The sequence below is a fragment of the Camellia sinensis genome, chromosome 8 (assembly GCF_055761805.1).
Source record: "Camellia sinensis isolate YWXY chromosome 8, ASM5576180v1, whole genome shotgun sequence".
Lineage (NCBI taxonomy): Eukaryota > Viridiplantae > Streptophyta > Magnoliopsida > Ericales > Theaceae > Camellia > Camellia sinensis.
Genome location: NC_138968.1, coordinates 136,727,174 through 136,741,222, shown reverse-complemented (window position 1 = coordinate 136,741,222; position 14,049 = coordinate 136,727,174). Strand labels below are relative to the sequence as shown.

General features: G+C 32.6%; 1 protein-coding gene and 1 pseudogene across 2 annotated transcripts; both read left to right on the top strand.

Moving 5' to 3' along the window:
• The first annotated feature begins 321 nt into the window (after window positions 1-321).
• On the top strand, window positions 322-3,737 carry LOC114282739 (F-box protein CPR1-like; annotated as a pseudogene). Its single transcript, XR_014338296.1, has 2 exons — window positions 322-1,993; window positions 3,357-3,737. The product of XR_014338296.1 is annotated as an F-box protein CPR1-like (transcript).
• Window positions 3,738-6,794: 3,057 nt separating this feature from the next.
• On the top strand, window positions 6,795-10,926 carry LOC114282738 (F-box protein CPR1). The gene is made up of 3 exons (XM_028225483.2): window positions 6,795-8,020; window positions 8,308-8,394; window positions 10,730-10,926. The coding sequence occupies exons 1-2, from the start codon at window positions 6,805-6,807 to the stop codon at window positions 8,376-8,378; spliced, it is 1,287 nt and encodes a 428-aa protein (XP_028081284.2). The 5' UTR covers window positions 6,795-6,804; the 3' UTR covers window positions 8,379-8,394; window positions 10,730-10,926.
• Window positions 10,927-14,049: the final 3,123 nt, after the last annotated feature.

The window sequence follows — 14,049 nt, the reverse complement described above, 5'->3', positions numbered from 1 at the left end:
TGTTAGACCCATGGGGACCCATCACGGGTCTCGTTTTGAAAATCTGAACCGTTCAATGTGTAGAACTCTTCGAGTGCTATATGCTTGTAAAAAATCACGTTGATCGGATATCGATATTTATGTGATCAAATCAATTTTTTTTTTCAACCGTTAATTTATTCACCGTCTATTATTTTTTATACAAAACTGATTTGATCACATAGATATCGATATCCGATCAACGTGATTTTTTAATTTTACACTGTGTATGGAGGAAAAAAAATGGCTTGAGGTTGATAAACATTTCATAGCGTAAGTTAAACATTTTGGCGCCAATCTAGCCCTAATAAAGTAAGGCAGAGGTTTCTCTCATCTGTGTGTGCAAACGATAGGTGAAGAAGAAGAAGAAATGTCAGACTATCTAACTGAAGAAGTGTGGATTCGTAATATCCTCCCAACACTATCCATCAAAACCCTCCTTCGATGCACAAGCGTCTGCAAATCATGGTACTCTCTCATCACCAGCCCTAGTTTCATTTCCACACACCTCAATCGAAACAAACAACATGACCCACCATTACTACTGCTTAGACATTGCTCTGAGCGTCCTAGGAAAGAGCATTTCTCAATACACCATGACAATCCCACACTCGATGACTATGCTGAGCTTGATTTTCCATTTCATAGCGTAAATTCGTATTTCAGGATTGTGGGTAGTTGCAATGGTGTGGTTTGCTTGTCTGATGATCACATGTGCTATGTACACACCATCATTTTATGGAACCCATCAATTAGAAAATCTTTTAACCTCCCAAGACCCAGTGTTGTTTTTCAAACCCATGGCCCTTTTATGCATTCAATTGGGTTTGGGTTTGATTCAATCAATCATGAATGTAAAGTGGTTAGGGCTATGTCGAAGATGATGATGGTTTTGACATTGTTCCACCCGAGGTTGAGCTTTACTCGCTCAGCAGGGGATGTTGGCAAAGCATTAGTTATTGTGGTCTTCAAAGCATTATTGCCGAGCGATCACCACAGGTTTATATCAATGGGGCTGTACATTGGATTGCATATGATCGGAAAACAAATGGCAGTATTCGCCGCAGTTTGATTGTGTCTTTTAATATGTGTGATGAGCTGTTCCGGGAGATTTTTCTACCAGACAGCTTGGCTGCCCAGTGCGGGATAGACATAGGGATCAATGTATTTGGGGAATCACTTTGTGTGATGCATGATGTTTTTTTATCTGGTTCTAACCAAACATATGACATGTGGGTGATGGAAAAGTATAGTGTGGTTGAGTCGTGGACGAAACTATTTGCTATCGTCGATTATCAGCAAAGTTTGGGGCCGGTCATTGGGTTTAGGAAGAACAGTGAAGTCTTGTTGGAAAGAAGTGAAAATTTGGTTTCTTATGACCTTAAAACAAAAGAAACAAAGAATCTCGGTATCCATGGAGTTGGCTGCTTCTTTTATGTGGCTACTTATGTTGAGAGCCTGGTATTAGTCAGGGGGTTGAAAGGACTCTCAGCGAGGCATGAATTTGTTAATGAAACCGAACAAAAAAGAACAGCAGCAAAGAGTAGGAAGAACAGGCAACATACATTTTTAATGGGAACTAAACGCAAGTTGAGATTATTTCTTGTTCTTGATTAGTTTACTGCTATTGCTTTTCTCTGTGTTTCGTACCTGAAATAGACATATGTCTTCTTTGAACACTAAAACTTTATGTTGAATCAAGGCAACATTTTTTTCTTGCTAATCCATTGCCACGGCTGAGTGGCTATGCATAAATTTTGTTTTAGGAGAAAAAGATCAGTTTGCGGAAATTGGCGCTGGTAGCTCCATTGGGAGTAATAGTTTCTTTTAACTTCGGTATTATTTCTTTTCTTATGTGTATTGTCTTGTGTCTTAGGGTATTGGGTAGGACGAAAGCTCAAGGTCAAGGTCAAGGTCAAGACAAGGAAGCAGGGAAAGGTGGGAGTGGGAAAATGATAGAAGTGGAGGCATTGTGGTAAAACCATTCCTTTATTAGTTACCTGTTTGCATATAGTCTTGGACTGGATATATATGTAGTGAAGTCTTCTTTCAAGAAATATGTATTCGACTCTGATATTTTTATACTTTTGGTACATTTGTCATCCTGTAGATTCTATGTTGAATGTATTACTTTACCATTTATATCTGTGATGATGTTAGAAAAATGCTTGGGAGCACTAATTAGGTGGCAGTGGGTTCCGCCATTAATGATGTGATGTTTTGGTCTTGGAGTTGCATTTTTTTTTTTTTTTACTTTTTTAATGCATTAGTGCTATTAGTGGTGATGTTTTTAGTGGGATGAATCATTGTTGATGATGTTATTGTCACTGCAATCTATTTCTTGGGTGGCTGAATTTATATTTACTAGATCAGCCCTGTTTGGTGGGGGTGGTGGTTTTCATGATAAGCATTCAGAATTAGATAATTGTGATCTGGAGTTAATTAACCTGTGGCTAGTTTTATGATGATGCATACGGGGCTTTGGTTCCTCAAAATTGTTGTGTTCTCAGTGTGGAGATTTTTTGGAGGGAGCCCATATACATCCTTGTGCCGTTTGTTTGCTAATGAAATTGAAAAACATAAATGTAATTTAGTGTTTGTATTCTACATTCTAGGATCATGAAACGATTGTGAACCAATACACCTTTTCATTGTAATCAGACCTGTTTTTGTAAAATTATCTTTTCTATCCAAGGTAACTATCTCCCAGCTGGAGAGATTGGTTTATAGCTCAGATTCGATGCTGACTTGTTCACTATTTAATGGAAAGAACTTCTAACATCTTGAAATGGTAATTTTTAGATTGGTTTTGTTTGTAATAATTTGGATTGGATAGTCGTGAAATGTTTCTCAACCTAGTTCTTGCAATTTAATTTATGGGATTCCCTGTGGAAAGTTTTAATTTTTAAAGGAAACTGTCAGGTTTCTCAAATTATGTTTATTTACTGAAGCTCTAGCTTGGAACTTGAGCATCAATAGTCCTCCTGCAACTCATGTTAGAGCTTTTGAACCTTAAAAGAATTCGCTTTCAAATCATTCATTTGATAGGAACTTCCAAAAGTTAAGTCAGAGAGAATGTTTTGAAACTTTTGATTGTTCTCATTGTTAAAATGATGGGAATTATGAATTTTAGGTAAAGAGAAGTTCAATGCATTCTAGGAAATTTAATTTAACCAGAATGCAACTCTTAACTTGGAAAATAATTAGTCTTTGTAGACAATGTAGAATTACTCAAAATCATATTATATTCGGTAATTATAGTTTCTTTGCATGATATAATTTTTTTTGCACTTAATTGTTGAATCTGATTCAATCCAAATGATACATGATCTTCACAGGGACAGACCAAGAAACAGGTGAGGAAAGCTCTTCTGCGGGACAGTCATCAGTTCCTGCATAACTTCCACAGAGTTAGCTTTTGTTTTTTTGATGCCTCACCCTTTTTGTATTCCCTGTAGAACACAGACTTAGAAAGGCCTCCTTTTATTTAATTTGGTTTATAAAACCTCTTAAACTTTCATTAATCTTTGCATTATCATTTGAGTAGTGATCGGGTTTTCTTAGGAATTGTGATGGAGTCATAACTAATAGTATGACAATCATCCTTTATCTCGTGAGGATCCTCATTGCTTGATTTATATTCTGTTGGGGAGTAGTCAGTTTAGTTTCAGTGATAAAACAGAGCATTTAACAAGAAGGAAATGTATAAAAGGTTAATCTCCAAGATCGAAAAAGAGTATTGCAAAGCTTGTAAGTTAATGGCGCAGACAATTGGTTCTATATTTTACCTGTAAGGCCATGTTTGATTGGTAGGTTATAAGTATAGTCAGTTTGTGTAATGATATTATTAGAATGGTGGCTTACATTAGTTTGTGCACTAATATAATGGTGGCGTATTATACTGGCAGTTCCTACAGTTTAGACCTTATGTCACTTTGGTCTCGGACTTTTTAATTGTGACATATTTGATCTTGAATTTTGAATCTTGTTCTACATAAGGACAATTAAAGATACCATTATTCAATTTCAAGGGCAAAATTGTCAATTTAATAAAATATAAACTAATTTGACAAAAATAAATGTTAAAAAAATATTTTTGAATTTATAAAAATTAGTTCTACTTACTAAAGATAAAATTATGTAAAATTGATAAATTTTTTAGACATTTATTTATTTATTTATTTACCAGATTAATTTTAATTATATGTTTAGATGATAATCATGAAATGGGTGGTTTTCATTAAATTAGTTTCTATTTCTCCAAAAGTCAAATATAGAGACAACTTTGATATTATCATTAAACCAATCTATTAAATCAAAAGAATCCAAAACTAGAAATATTTCATGTATTAAATATATCAATTACACATTAAAAACCTAACAACCATCCATTACATGATCATCATCTAAACACATAATAAAAATTAATTTGGTAAGAATAAGTAAATAAATAAATAAATGTTTAAAAGATTTATCAATTTTACATAATTTTATCTTTGGTAGGTAGAAGTTATTTTTTAAATTTCAAAAATATTTTTTTGACATTTATTTTTGTTAAATTAGTTTTTATTTTATCAAATTGACAACTTTACCCTTGAAATTGAGCAATGATATATTCAATTATCCTTATTTTGAACAAGAGTCAAAATTGAAGGTCAAATGCGTCATAATTGAAAAGTTAGGGACCAAAGTGACACTAGTTCCAAACTATAGGGACTATTAGTGTAATTTTCCCTATAATAATATTAGTTTACTAGGATTGCATCTATGAAATTATGTAAAAAAAAAAAATATTATATGTAATTTTGTTATTTTTATAAAATAAGAGCATAAGATTAAATTGTGAATCATTAGCTGCCATGAGAATACTAATCCCACAAGCGTGGGACCATGAGATTGCTAATTCAATCCTACTCTTTATGAGGCTTCGCAAACATGACATTAGAACATGGTAAAAGATATGTAACATTATGCAATATAATTGTATCATAAAATTTTATAATATCAATTATAAAATGTGTAATGTTATCTAAAATTGACATATCAAAATATTCATAATTTTGTGATTGATGCTGAAAAAGTTTGTGATTTAGTTGCAATACTTTTTATTATGTTAATTTATAATGAGGTTGCGCATTTTAAAATTAATGTTTATAAAATTTTATGGTAAGGTGCATATAGTAGGGTAGTGCACCCATAACATTTCTTGTATTATATGAGACTTCCTCTCAACCCATATTATTGGCTTCATTTGAGAAGTTAGCTATTTTAGTAAGTTATTTTCATTTTTAATTATTTTAGTAGGTTAAAATTGTTATGTTTGAGAAGAGAGTTGGATTTTTTTTTTTTTATAGTTAGATGTAATATTTATGAGAGAAAAAGTAAAATACTTATAGATTTTATATGACATTTTATTTTATTGATTATTTTAACCTATTTATCTTTTTATTAGTGAAAAAATAAAAATAAAAAAATCCCAAATTGAACTTGCCAAGTCAATTTCTTTTTCCTCCCCTAGAAAGATTTTAAAAAGTAACTATTTTGAAAAATTATTCAGTGCGTTTAGTTTCAGTTTTTTGAATTTAGTTTTTTAGAAATTGAGTTATTTTATTTTTTTGTGTTTTTTTTTTATAAAATTTTTAGTGAATATTTTTAAAATTTTAAATAATTTGTTTACTTTTTTAGATGAACTTTACTTAGATGTATCTAAATAGTAAAATATTTATGAAAAACACATTTTAAAAATTTAATAAATAGACAAAAATTTGAAAAATGTATTAAATTTTTGTATTTTTTTTAAATATTTTTGATATTTAGTGAATTTCTTAAAGATTTTTTTCACAAATATTATATTTTCCAAGTATATTTATATTAGGTGTGTCTAAAAATTAAAAATTCACTTAAAATATTAAAAAATTCAATCAAAAAATACAAAAGACGAAAAAATAAAATTTTCTGAAAAATGAAACCAAACAGAGTGATTTGTTAAGATAAATTCTTTCAAATATTTCAAAATTAAAAAATTCCTAATAGAATCAGAAAATTACTTTTCTTTTTGAAAAAACTTACAACAAAAGAAAAAAACTATGTTTGATTGGGATTTGAGAATGGATTGAAAAGAAAATCCCAAATTAATAACTCCAATAAATCCTAAAAGTTATAAATCCCAATAAATCCCAAATTAATAAATTAATAACTCCAGAGAATGGATTGTTTGGGGGATGCACCAATAAATCCAAAATTAATAACTTATACACTGTTTAATCTTAAAAGTTTTCTTATAGACTGAAAGGTCCCATTACAATGTTTCAAACATCAGATTAATGTTTCAAACATTAGATTTCGAACATCATATTAATGTTTCGAACATTAGATTGATGTGCAAATGGGACTAAATGGAGCATAAGAAAACTTTTAGGACTAAATGGTTCAACTTTTCACAAACTAGGACTTATGGATAAATTTTCTATATTTTATTTATATTTTATCTACTTCCAAATCCGAACCAAACACAGGCTAATAAAAACATTTTGCCGCCAAACCAGCCCTAATAAACCAAGATCGAAGAAGTTTCCTCGCATCATCTGTGTGTGCAAACAAAAAGGGAGGAAGAAGAATAAGGCTTTGGACCCCCAGTGGGGGTACTGGGGGTCCCTTCCCATTGGTCCAAAAAAATAATTTTTTTTTTTTTTGAGTTTCCAGCCACCCCCAGGCCGACACGTGGCACCGGGGGGGGGGGGGGGGTGTCACTGGGGGTCTGTAGCATTACTGGAGGAAGAAGAAGTAATGTCGGACTATCTACCCGAAGAAGTGTGGATTGATAACATCCTCTCAACACTCCCCATCAAGACCCTCCTTCGATGCACGAGTGTCTGCAAATCATGGTACTCTCTCATCACTAGCCCTAGTTTCATTTCCAAACACCTCAATCGAAACAAACAACAAGACCCACCATTATTACTGCTTAGACATTGCTCTGAGCGTCCTAGGAAAGAGCATTTCTCAATACACCATGACAATCCCACACTCGATGACTATGCTGAGCTTGATTTTCCATTTCATAGCGTAAATTCGTATTTCAGGATTGTGGGTAGTTGCAATGGTGTGGTTTGCTTGTCTGATGATCACATGTGCTATGTACACACCATCATTTTATGGAACCCATCAATTAGAAAATCTTTTGACCTCCCAAGACCCAGTGTTGTTTTTCAAACCCATGGCCCTTTTATGCATTCAGTTGGGTTTGGGTTTGATTCAATCAATCATGAATGTAAAGTGGTTAGGGTTACCTATGTCGAAGATGGTGATGGTTTTGACATTGTTCCACCCGAGGTTGAGCTTTACTCGCTCAGCAGGGGATGTTGGCAAAGCATTAGTTATTGTGGTCTTCAAAGCATTATTCCTGAGCGATCACCACAGGTTTATATCAATGGGGCTGTACATTGGATTGCATATGATCGGGAAACAAATGGAAGTTTTCACTGCAGTTTGATTGTGACTTTCAATATGTGTGATGAGCTGTTCCGGCGGGTTTTTCTACCAGATAGCTTGGCTGCCCAGTGCTGGGCAAACTTGGAGATCAACGTATTTGGGGAATCACTTTGTGTGATGCATCATGCTTCGTCTAGTGCTAACAAAGGATATGACATGTGGGTGATGGAAAAGTATGGTGTAGTTGAGTCGTGGACTAAACTATTTGCTATCATCGATTATCAGGAAAGTTTGGGGCCAGTTATTGGGTTTAGGAAGAACAGTGAAGTCTTGTTGGTAAGTAGTGGAAATTTGGTGTCTTATGACCCTGAAACAAAAGAAAAGAAGAATCATGGGATCCATGGTATTGGCTACTTGTTTTATGTGGATACTTATGTTGAGAGCCTGGTCTTAGTCAGCGGGTCGAACGGACTCTCAGGGAGGCATGAATTTGTTAAGGAAACCGAACAAAAAAGAACAGCAACAAAGAAAAGGAAGAACAGGCAACGTACATTATTAATGGGAACAAAAGGCGAGATATGATTCTTACTTGTTTTATAGCTTACATTAGCTGTTGCTTTTTGTTCATGTTATGGATGTGGAATAGACTTACGTATACTTTTGAACACCAAAACATTATGTTGAATCAAGGCAACATCTTTTAAATGCTGCTAACCCATTGCAATGACTGAGTATGCACGAATTATGTTTTAGGAGATAAAGATCAGTTTGTGCAAATTGACATCAGTAACTCCGTTGTGAGTAATAGTTTCTTTTAACTTCGGTTTCGTTTCTTGTGTGTAGTCTCTTGTGTCTTAGGGTTGTGGCTACGACGGAAGCTCAAGCTCAAGACTAGGAAGCCGGGAAAGGCGGGAATGGGAAAATGTTAGAAGTGGAGGCATTGTGGTAAGCCATTCCTTTATTAGTTACCTGTTTGCATATAGTCTTTAACTAGATATAAATGTAGTGAAGTCTTCTTTCAAGAAATATGTGTTCAACTCTGATATTTTTATACTTTTGGGACATTTGTCTTCCTATAGATTCTATGTTTGAAGTATTACTTTACCATTTATATCTATGATGATGTTATTGTCACTGCAATCTGTTTCTTGGGTGGTTGAATTTATATTGACTAGATTAGCCCTGTTTGGTGGGGGTGGTGGTTTTCATGATAAGCATTGAGAATTAGACAATTATGATCCGCGGTTAAAAAAACCAGTGGCTTGCTTCATGAAGATACGGGGCTTTGGTTACTCAAAATTGTCATGTTCTCCACAGTGGAATTTTTTGAAGGGAACCCAAATACACCTTTGCTCCGTTTGTTTTCTAATGCAAATAGCAAAACATGAATGTAATTTTAGTGCTCATATTCTACATTCTAGGATTATGAAACGATTTTGAACCAATTCTTATCTGCTACTTAATTTTTAAAAATTATTTCAAACACCTTTTTCAGTGCAATCAGACCTGTTTTTTTTTTTTTTTTTTTTTTTTATTTTTTTTTTTTAAATTAACCCTTCTTTCCAATGAAACTTTTTCCCAACTGGAGAGATTGGCGTATAACTGAGATGCAATGCTGTCATCTATTCCCCCCCCCCCCCCCCCCCCGGCCCAAAAAAAAAAAAAAAAAAAAAAAAACTTAGATATAACGCTGACTTGCTCACTATTTAATAAAAAAACCTTCTAACATCTTGAATGATAATTTTTAGATTGGTCCTTAGAAATTTTTATTTGTGATAATTTGGATTGGATAGTTGGGAAATGTTTCTCAACCTAGTTCTTGCAATTTATGGGATTCCTGTGGAAAGATCTACAGTGTGTTTGTTACAGCTCTGGAACGTTAGTTCTAGGGCTCATTTTGCACATGACGTTTGTTTACGATTTTCAAAAGTTAATTCCACATTCAATTTTGAAAACTCGGTCGAATGAGGGAAATCCAGCCAGTTGACCAGAACAATGCTTTTTTTTTTTTTTTGCAATTGACACGTTAATTTTTATATATTCGAAAAAAAATATTTTCTGAATTTTTAAAATTTTTTTGTGAGTTTTAATAGAATTTTGAGTTGTGTATTTGGTTATGAGTGTAAGTTTTTGTATGAAATATCATATGTCACATAAAAAATTCTCCACTCAATTCAAAATTCTTTTCAAAACTCTTTTACCAAACAAATTTTTCACATTCAAATCATAATTTCAAAATTCATAAATTCAAAATACAACTCTTACTCTCAAATCATATTTAGATATCGCTACTAAACATATTTAGAAATCGCTACCAAACGCAGCTTTGATTTTTAAAGGAATTAGATAAAGGAAAGTTTCTAGTTTGTCAAATTATATTTATTTGCTGAAGCTCTAGCTTGGAACTTGAACATCAAAATCCTGCTGCAACTCATGTAGCTTTTAAACATTGAAAGAGTTCGATTTTGAATCTTTTCATTTGATGCTTGAAGATGACTGCATCATATTTGCCAAAATATTGGAATCTGTGTGCGGGATAATTAAATCCATTATTAGTACTATTGCAATTTTGTGGTCACTAAGAGCATCTGCGTCAAGCTCTTCAAATTCGTTTTTTAGCTAAAAACTTTAAAAAATTAACCGCATCAAACTCTCTTGCAGCTCGTTAAAATTTAAGAGCGCTACAGTAACTCGTTAAAGCAAGCGAGGCACTGTTCATTACTACTTGTGTGTTACCGGATGTCTGCCCGAAAGTCCAGCCGGTCAACCGATCAACGGCAATTTTTTTTTTAATTAATTAATTAATTTATTTTTAAGAATTATTTGGCTAGTAACTTATTAATTTAATAAAAAAAGAAAGACTAACAAATACAATAAGAAAATAATATTTAATAAGAATAAGTTAGAATAAAGAGTTTGATACAATAAGTGCTAAAATAATGAAATAACTTTAATTTGACTAAAAAATTGAAGAGTTTGGTATGGTGGCTCTTAGAAAGTTACGATGAAAATGATAGGAATTTCCGAAAGGGAATTCACAGTGAAATCTTTCGAAACTTTTGATAGTTCTCATTGTTAAAATGATAGGAATTATAGGTAAAGAGAAGTTCAATATATTCTAGAAATTTAATTAAACTGGAACGAAACTTTTAATTTGGAAAATAAATAGACTTTGTAGACAAAGTACAATTACTCCAAATCATATTGAATTTGGTAATTATGGTTTCTTTGCGTGACAATTTTCTTGCATTTTATTGTTGAATATACATGATCTTTGCAGGAAATAGGACCAAGAAACGGGTGAAGAAAGCTTTGCTGTGGGACTGTCGGCAGCTCCTGCATCCACAGAGTTAGTTTTTGTTTTTTTGGATGCCTCACCCTTTTTTCTATTCTCTGTAGAACAGAGACTTAGGCCACCTTTTATTTCATTTTATGTGTAAAACCTTGTAAAACTTTTATTAATTTATGTATTATCTATGAAGCACGGGTACTCCAAAAATGGTGCCGTACTCGTACCGGGTACTTACCGGGTACTGGTACGCGTACCGGTACGGCTGCACGCGTACTGGATACGGCAAACAGTGTCTCGGTACGTTTGGGAGAACTGGTACGGCTTGGGTACGCCGTGGGTACACCGGGGTACGGCAGAACTCAGCTGTTCCGAACACGGAAGAGAAGAAACAGAGAAGAGAGGAGAGAAGAGAGGAGTACCTGGTTTGAAGCTCCGACGGCTCCGACGACCTTCGATCGACGTCGACGACCTTCGGTCGACCTTTGACGACCTTCGATCGACCTCGACGACCTTCGATCGACCTTTGACGACCTCCGATGACCTCCGACGACCTTCGCCTTCTCTTTCTCTCTCTCTCTCTCACTTCGCCTATTTCTCTCCTCTCTCTTCGACTCTGTTTTTCTCTCAGAGCTTCTCCTCTCTCTTCGACTCTGTTTTTCTCTCAGAGCTATGACCTAGATATGGATATTATATATAGATATATATATAGTATAAATTATAATTTATATTATATTATTATAACTTTTTATTTTTTTATTATATATTTTTATTTATGTTGTTATAAATTAACTTATATATAATATATATGTGTATGATATATTTTTATTTATATATTATATATATAGCCTTTATAAATTATTTAAAAAAATAGATCAAAAAAATTAATAAATTAGAACACAAAAATTAATAATCAATCATACTTAGATAATGTTAATAATCAAAAAAATTAATTAGAACAAAATTATAAAAATTAATTAGAACAAAATTAATAATCAATCATACTTTTTAGTTTTGATATTTAATTTCAATTTGTAGGTTGGATCTTTTAACCATAATTATAAAAAATAAAAAAATAATAAAAAAATATCGGCGTACCGCAGCCGTACCCGTATCCTACTTTTTTGAGGTTTTGCCGTATCGACGTATCCGCACTCGTACCCGTACCGTACTCGTACCCGCACCCGTGCTTCTTAGTGTATTATCGTTGGACTAGTGATGGGGTTTTCTCTGAACTTGTGATAGAGTCACAATAGTATAACTGAAGCATCCTTTATCCTCTGTGGATCCCTTTCCTTGAGTTATATTCTGCTGGTGAGTAGTCAGTTTGGTTTCAGTGGTAAAGCAGAGTAATTAACAAGAAATAAATGCATAAAAGTTTAATCTCCAAGATTGAAAGAGTGATGAGATTATTAGAATAGTGGTATTAGGTTAGACATACAAGATAAATTGCGTTTATTTATGTAACTAGTATGGTGATATTAATTGGTTAGGATTAAGTCTATGACATTATGTAAAAGATCTCATTATATAAGAAACTAGTTTTGTTATTTTTATAAAATGAAGGCAAAATAGTATTTAATCATTCAATTCTATAAGATTGGATTGTGAGTCCCAACTGTCCAAGAAATACTAATCTCGCAAATGTGGGATTAGCAATTCGATAGTTACCACACCCTTTTTTTAATCCCACCATTTAAGAGGCTTAACAAACATGGGCTAAAAGAATCCGGTGCCAATTTCTCATTCTTTCCCTTTACTTTTTATTTTTTCTTGTCAGGTTACACTCCCAAGTTATAAATTCTAGTATGATTTAAGTTTGGACAACTAACTTGCACAGTTACATATAGATAATTCAAGTAATGATATGTTCTTGTTAAATACAGAACCAAAAAAATTTACACAATCCAGAAGCAAATATCTTGAAGAAATTTACAAATCTGAAACTCATTGAGGGAAAGAAAAAGAAAAAGAATGGAGGGAAACCTAGAAAAAAGAGACAACATAGGGTGGAAACAATGACATTGAAGAACTCGAAAAGCAGCACGAAACTGTCACCTTAATTCTTACAAATAAGAAGTATTTAGAACTAGACAACCGAATTACTAATGATTTGAGCATGACGAAGAAAAAGGTTGTTGATAATTTTGGAGCCGACCAAATGGCAAAAACACAATACAAAATTAAGGAAGTAGTGACAACGGAGATGTGATAATGAATCATGACCACGGATGGCAATAGCTGAATTGAATCTTCCAAAATTGCCACCGGTGAAAGAGTTGATAAGACGTGACGTAAGAAAATTTTATTATACACACTCCATATTATATGCATTTTTAATTATGTTATTTTTTTCTTTAATTATGATCAATTTTCTTCTTTAATTATGATATTATTTTAAAATTTTGGTTACGATTTTTTTGTATTTGGTTATGAAGTTTTCTTTTTGTTTTTTTATAGTTTTTTAGTTATGACTCAGAAAATATGAAATTATATATTTTTCTTCTATAGTTTTAAGTGCATATGGTATTCACCCGGGTGTGTAATAGTCTTTCCCCTTGGTATAATGTAATTACGTTAATATGCAGATCTTATTTATTTATTTCAATGTATATCAAATATCTACATTAAATATTTTTTTGTTGCTTTAGTCTTATAAAAAAATAAATAAACGTAATTATATCAAAATTATAAGACTAATTGATCTTTTTTTTTTTTTAGAAGAGGTAAGAATAATTTAGGAATCGTTTGGGAATAAATTTTTTTTAATTAAAATATGAGATGAAAAAAATATGTTTGGGATGATTTTTTATTTTTTTATTTTTTACTAAAAAGTAAAAAAAGAAAAAAAAAATTTGAGTGAGTGAGCGAGTGAGTGAGTTAAATGAAGGCAGCGTTTCATAAAAAAAAAATTTGATAAATTTTTTTATTCAAAGCTCTATTCAAAGCTCATAAATTTTTTTTAAAATATTCTGAATTTTTTTATTTAAAATATAAAAAATAATAGGTGCCAATTGTAAAAAAAAGAAAAAAAAAAAGAAGCACTATTCCGGTCAACCGGTCAGACGTCCGGGAGGAAAACCGGTTAGCCCAAATTTTTCCGCCTTGGAACAAGTTTTTAAGAGTGAGTGTGAAATTAATTTTTGAAAACTTTAAACAAATAACATATTCAAAATAAGGGGTGAAAATGTGTTTGGAGAGCTTCTCCAAACACAGCCGAAATCTTTTAACTCAACATTCAACAACCTCCCCAAAAAAAATATCAAAAGGGTTACTAAAATCTCAACTCCCAAATGACCCCCACCCATTAA

Coding starts and splice junctions, on each gene's coding strand:
- LOC114282738 (XM_028225483.2), top strand. CDS start 6,805: ATGTCGGACTATCTACCCGAAGAAGTGTGGATTGATAACATCCTCTCA. Junction 8,021..8,307: donor ATTATTAATGGGAACAAAAG/GCGAGATATGAT, acceptor CTTGTGTCTTAG/GGTTGTGGCTACGACGGAAG.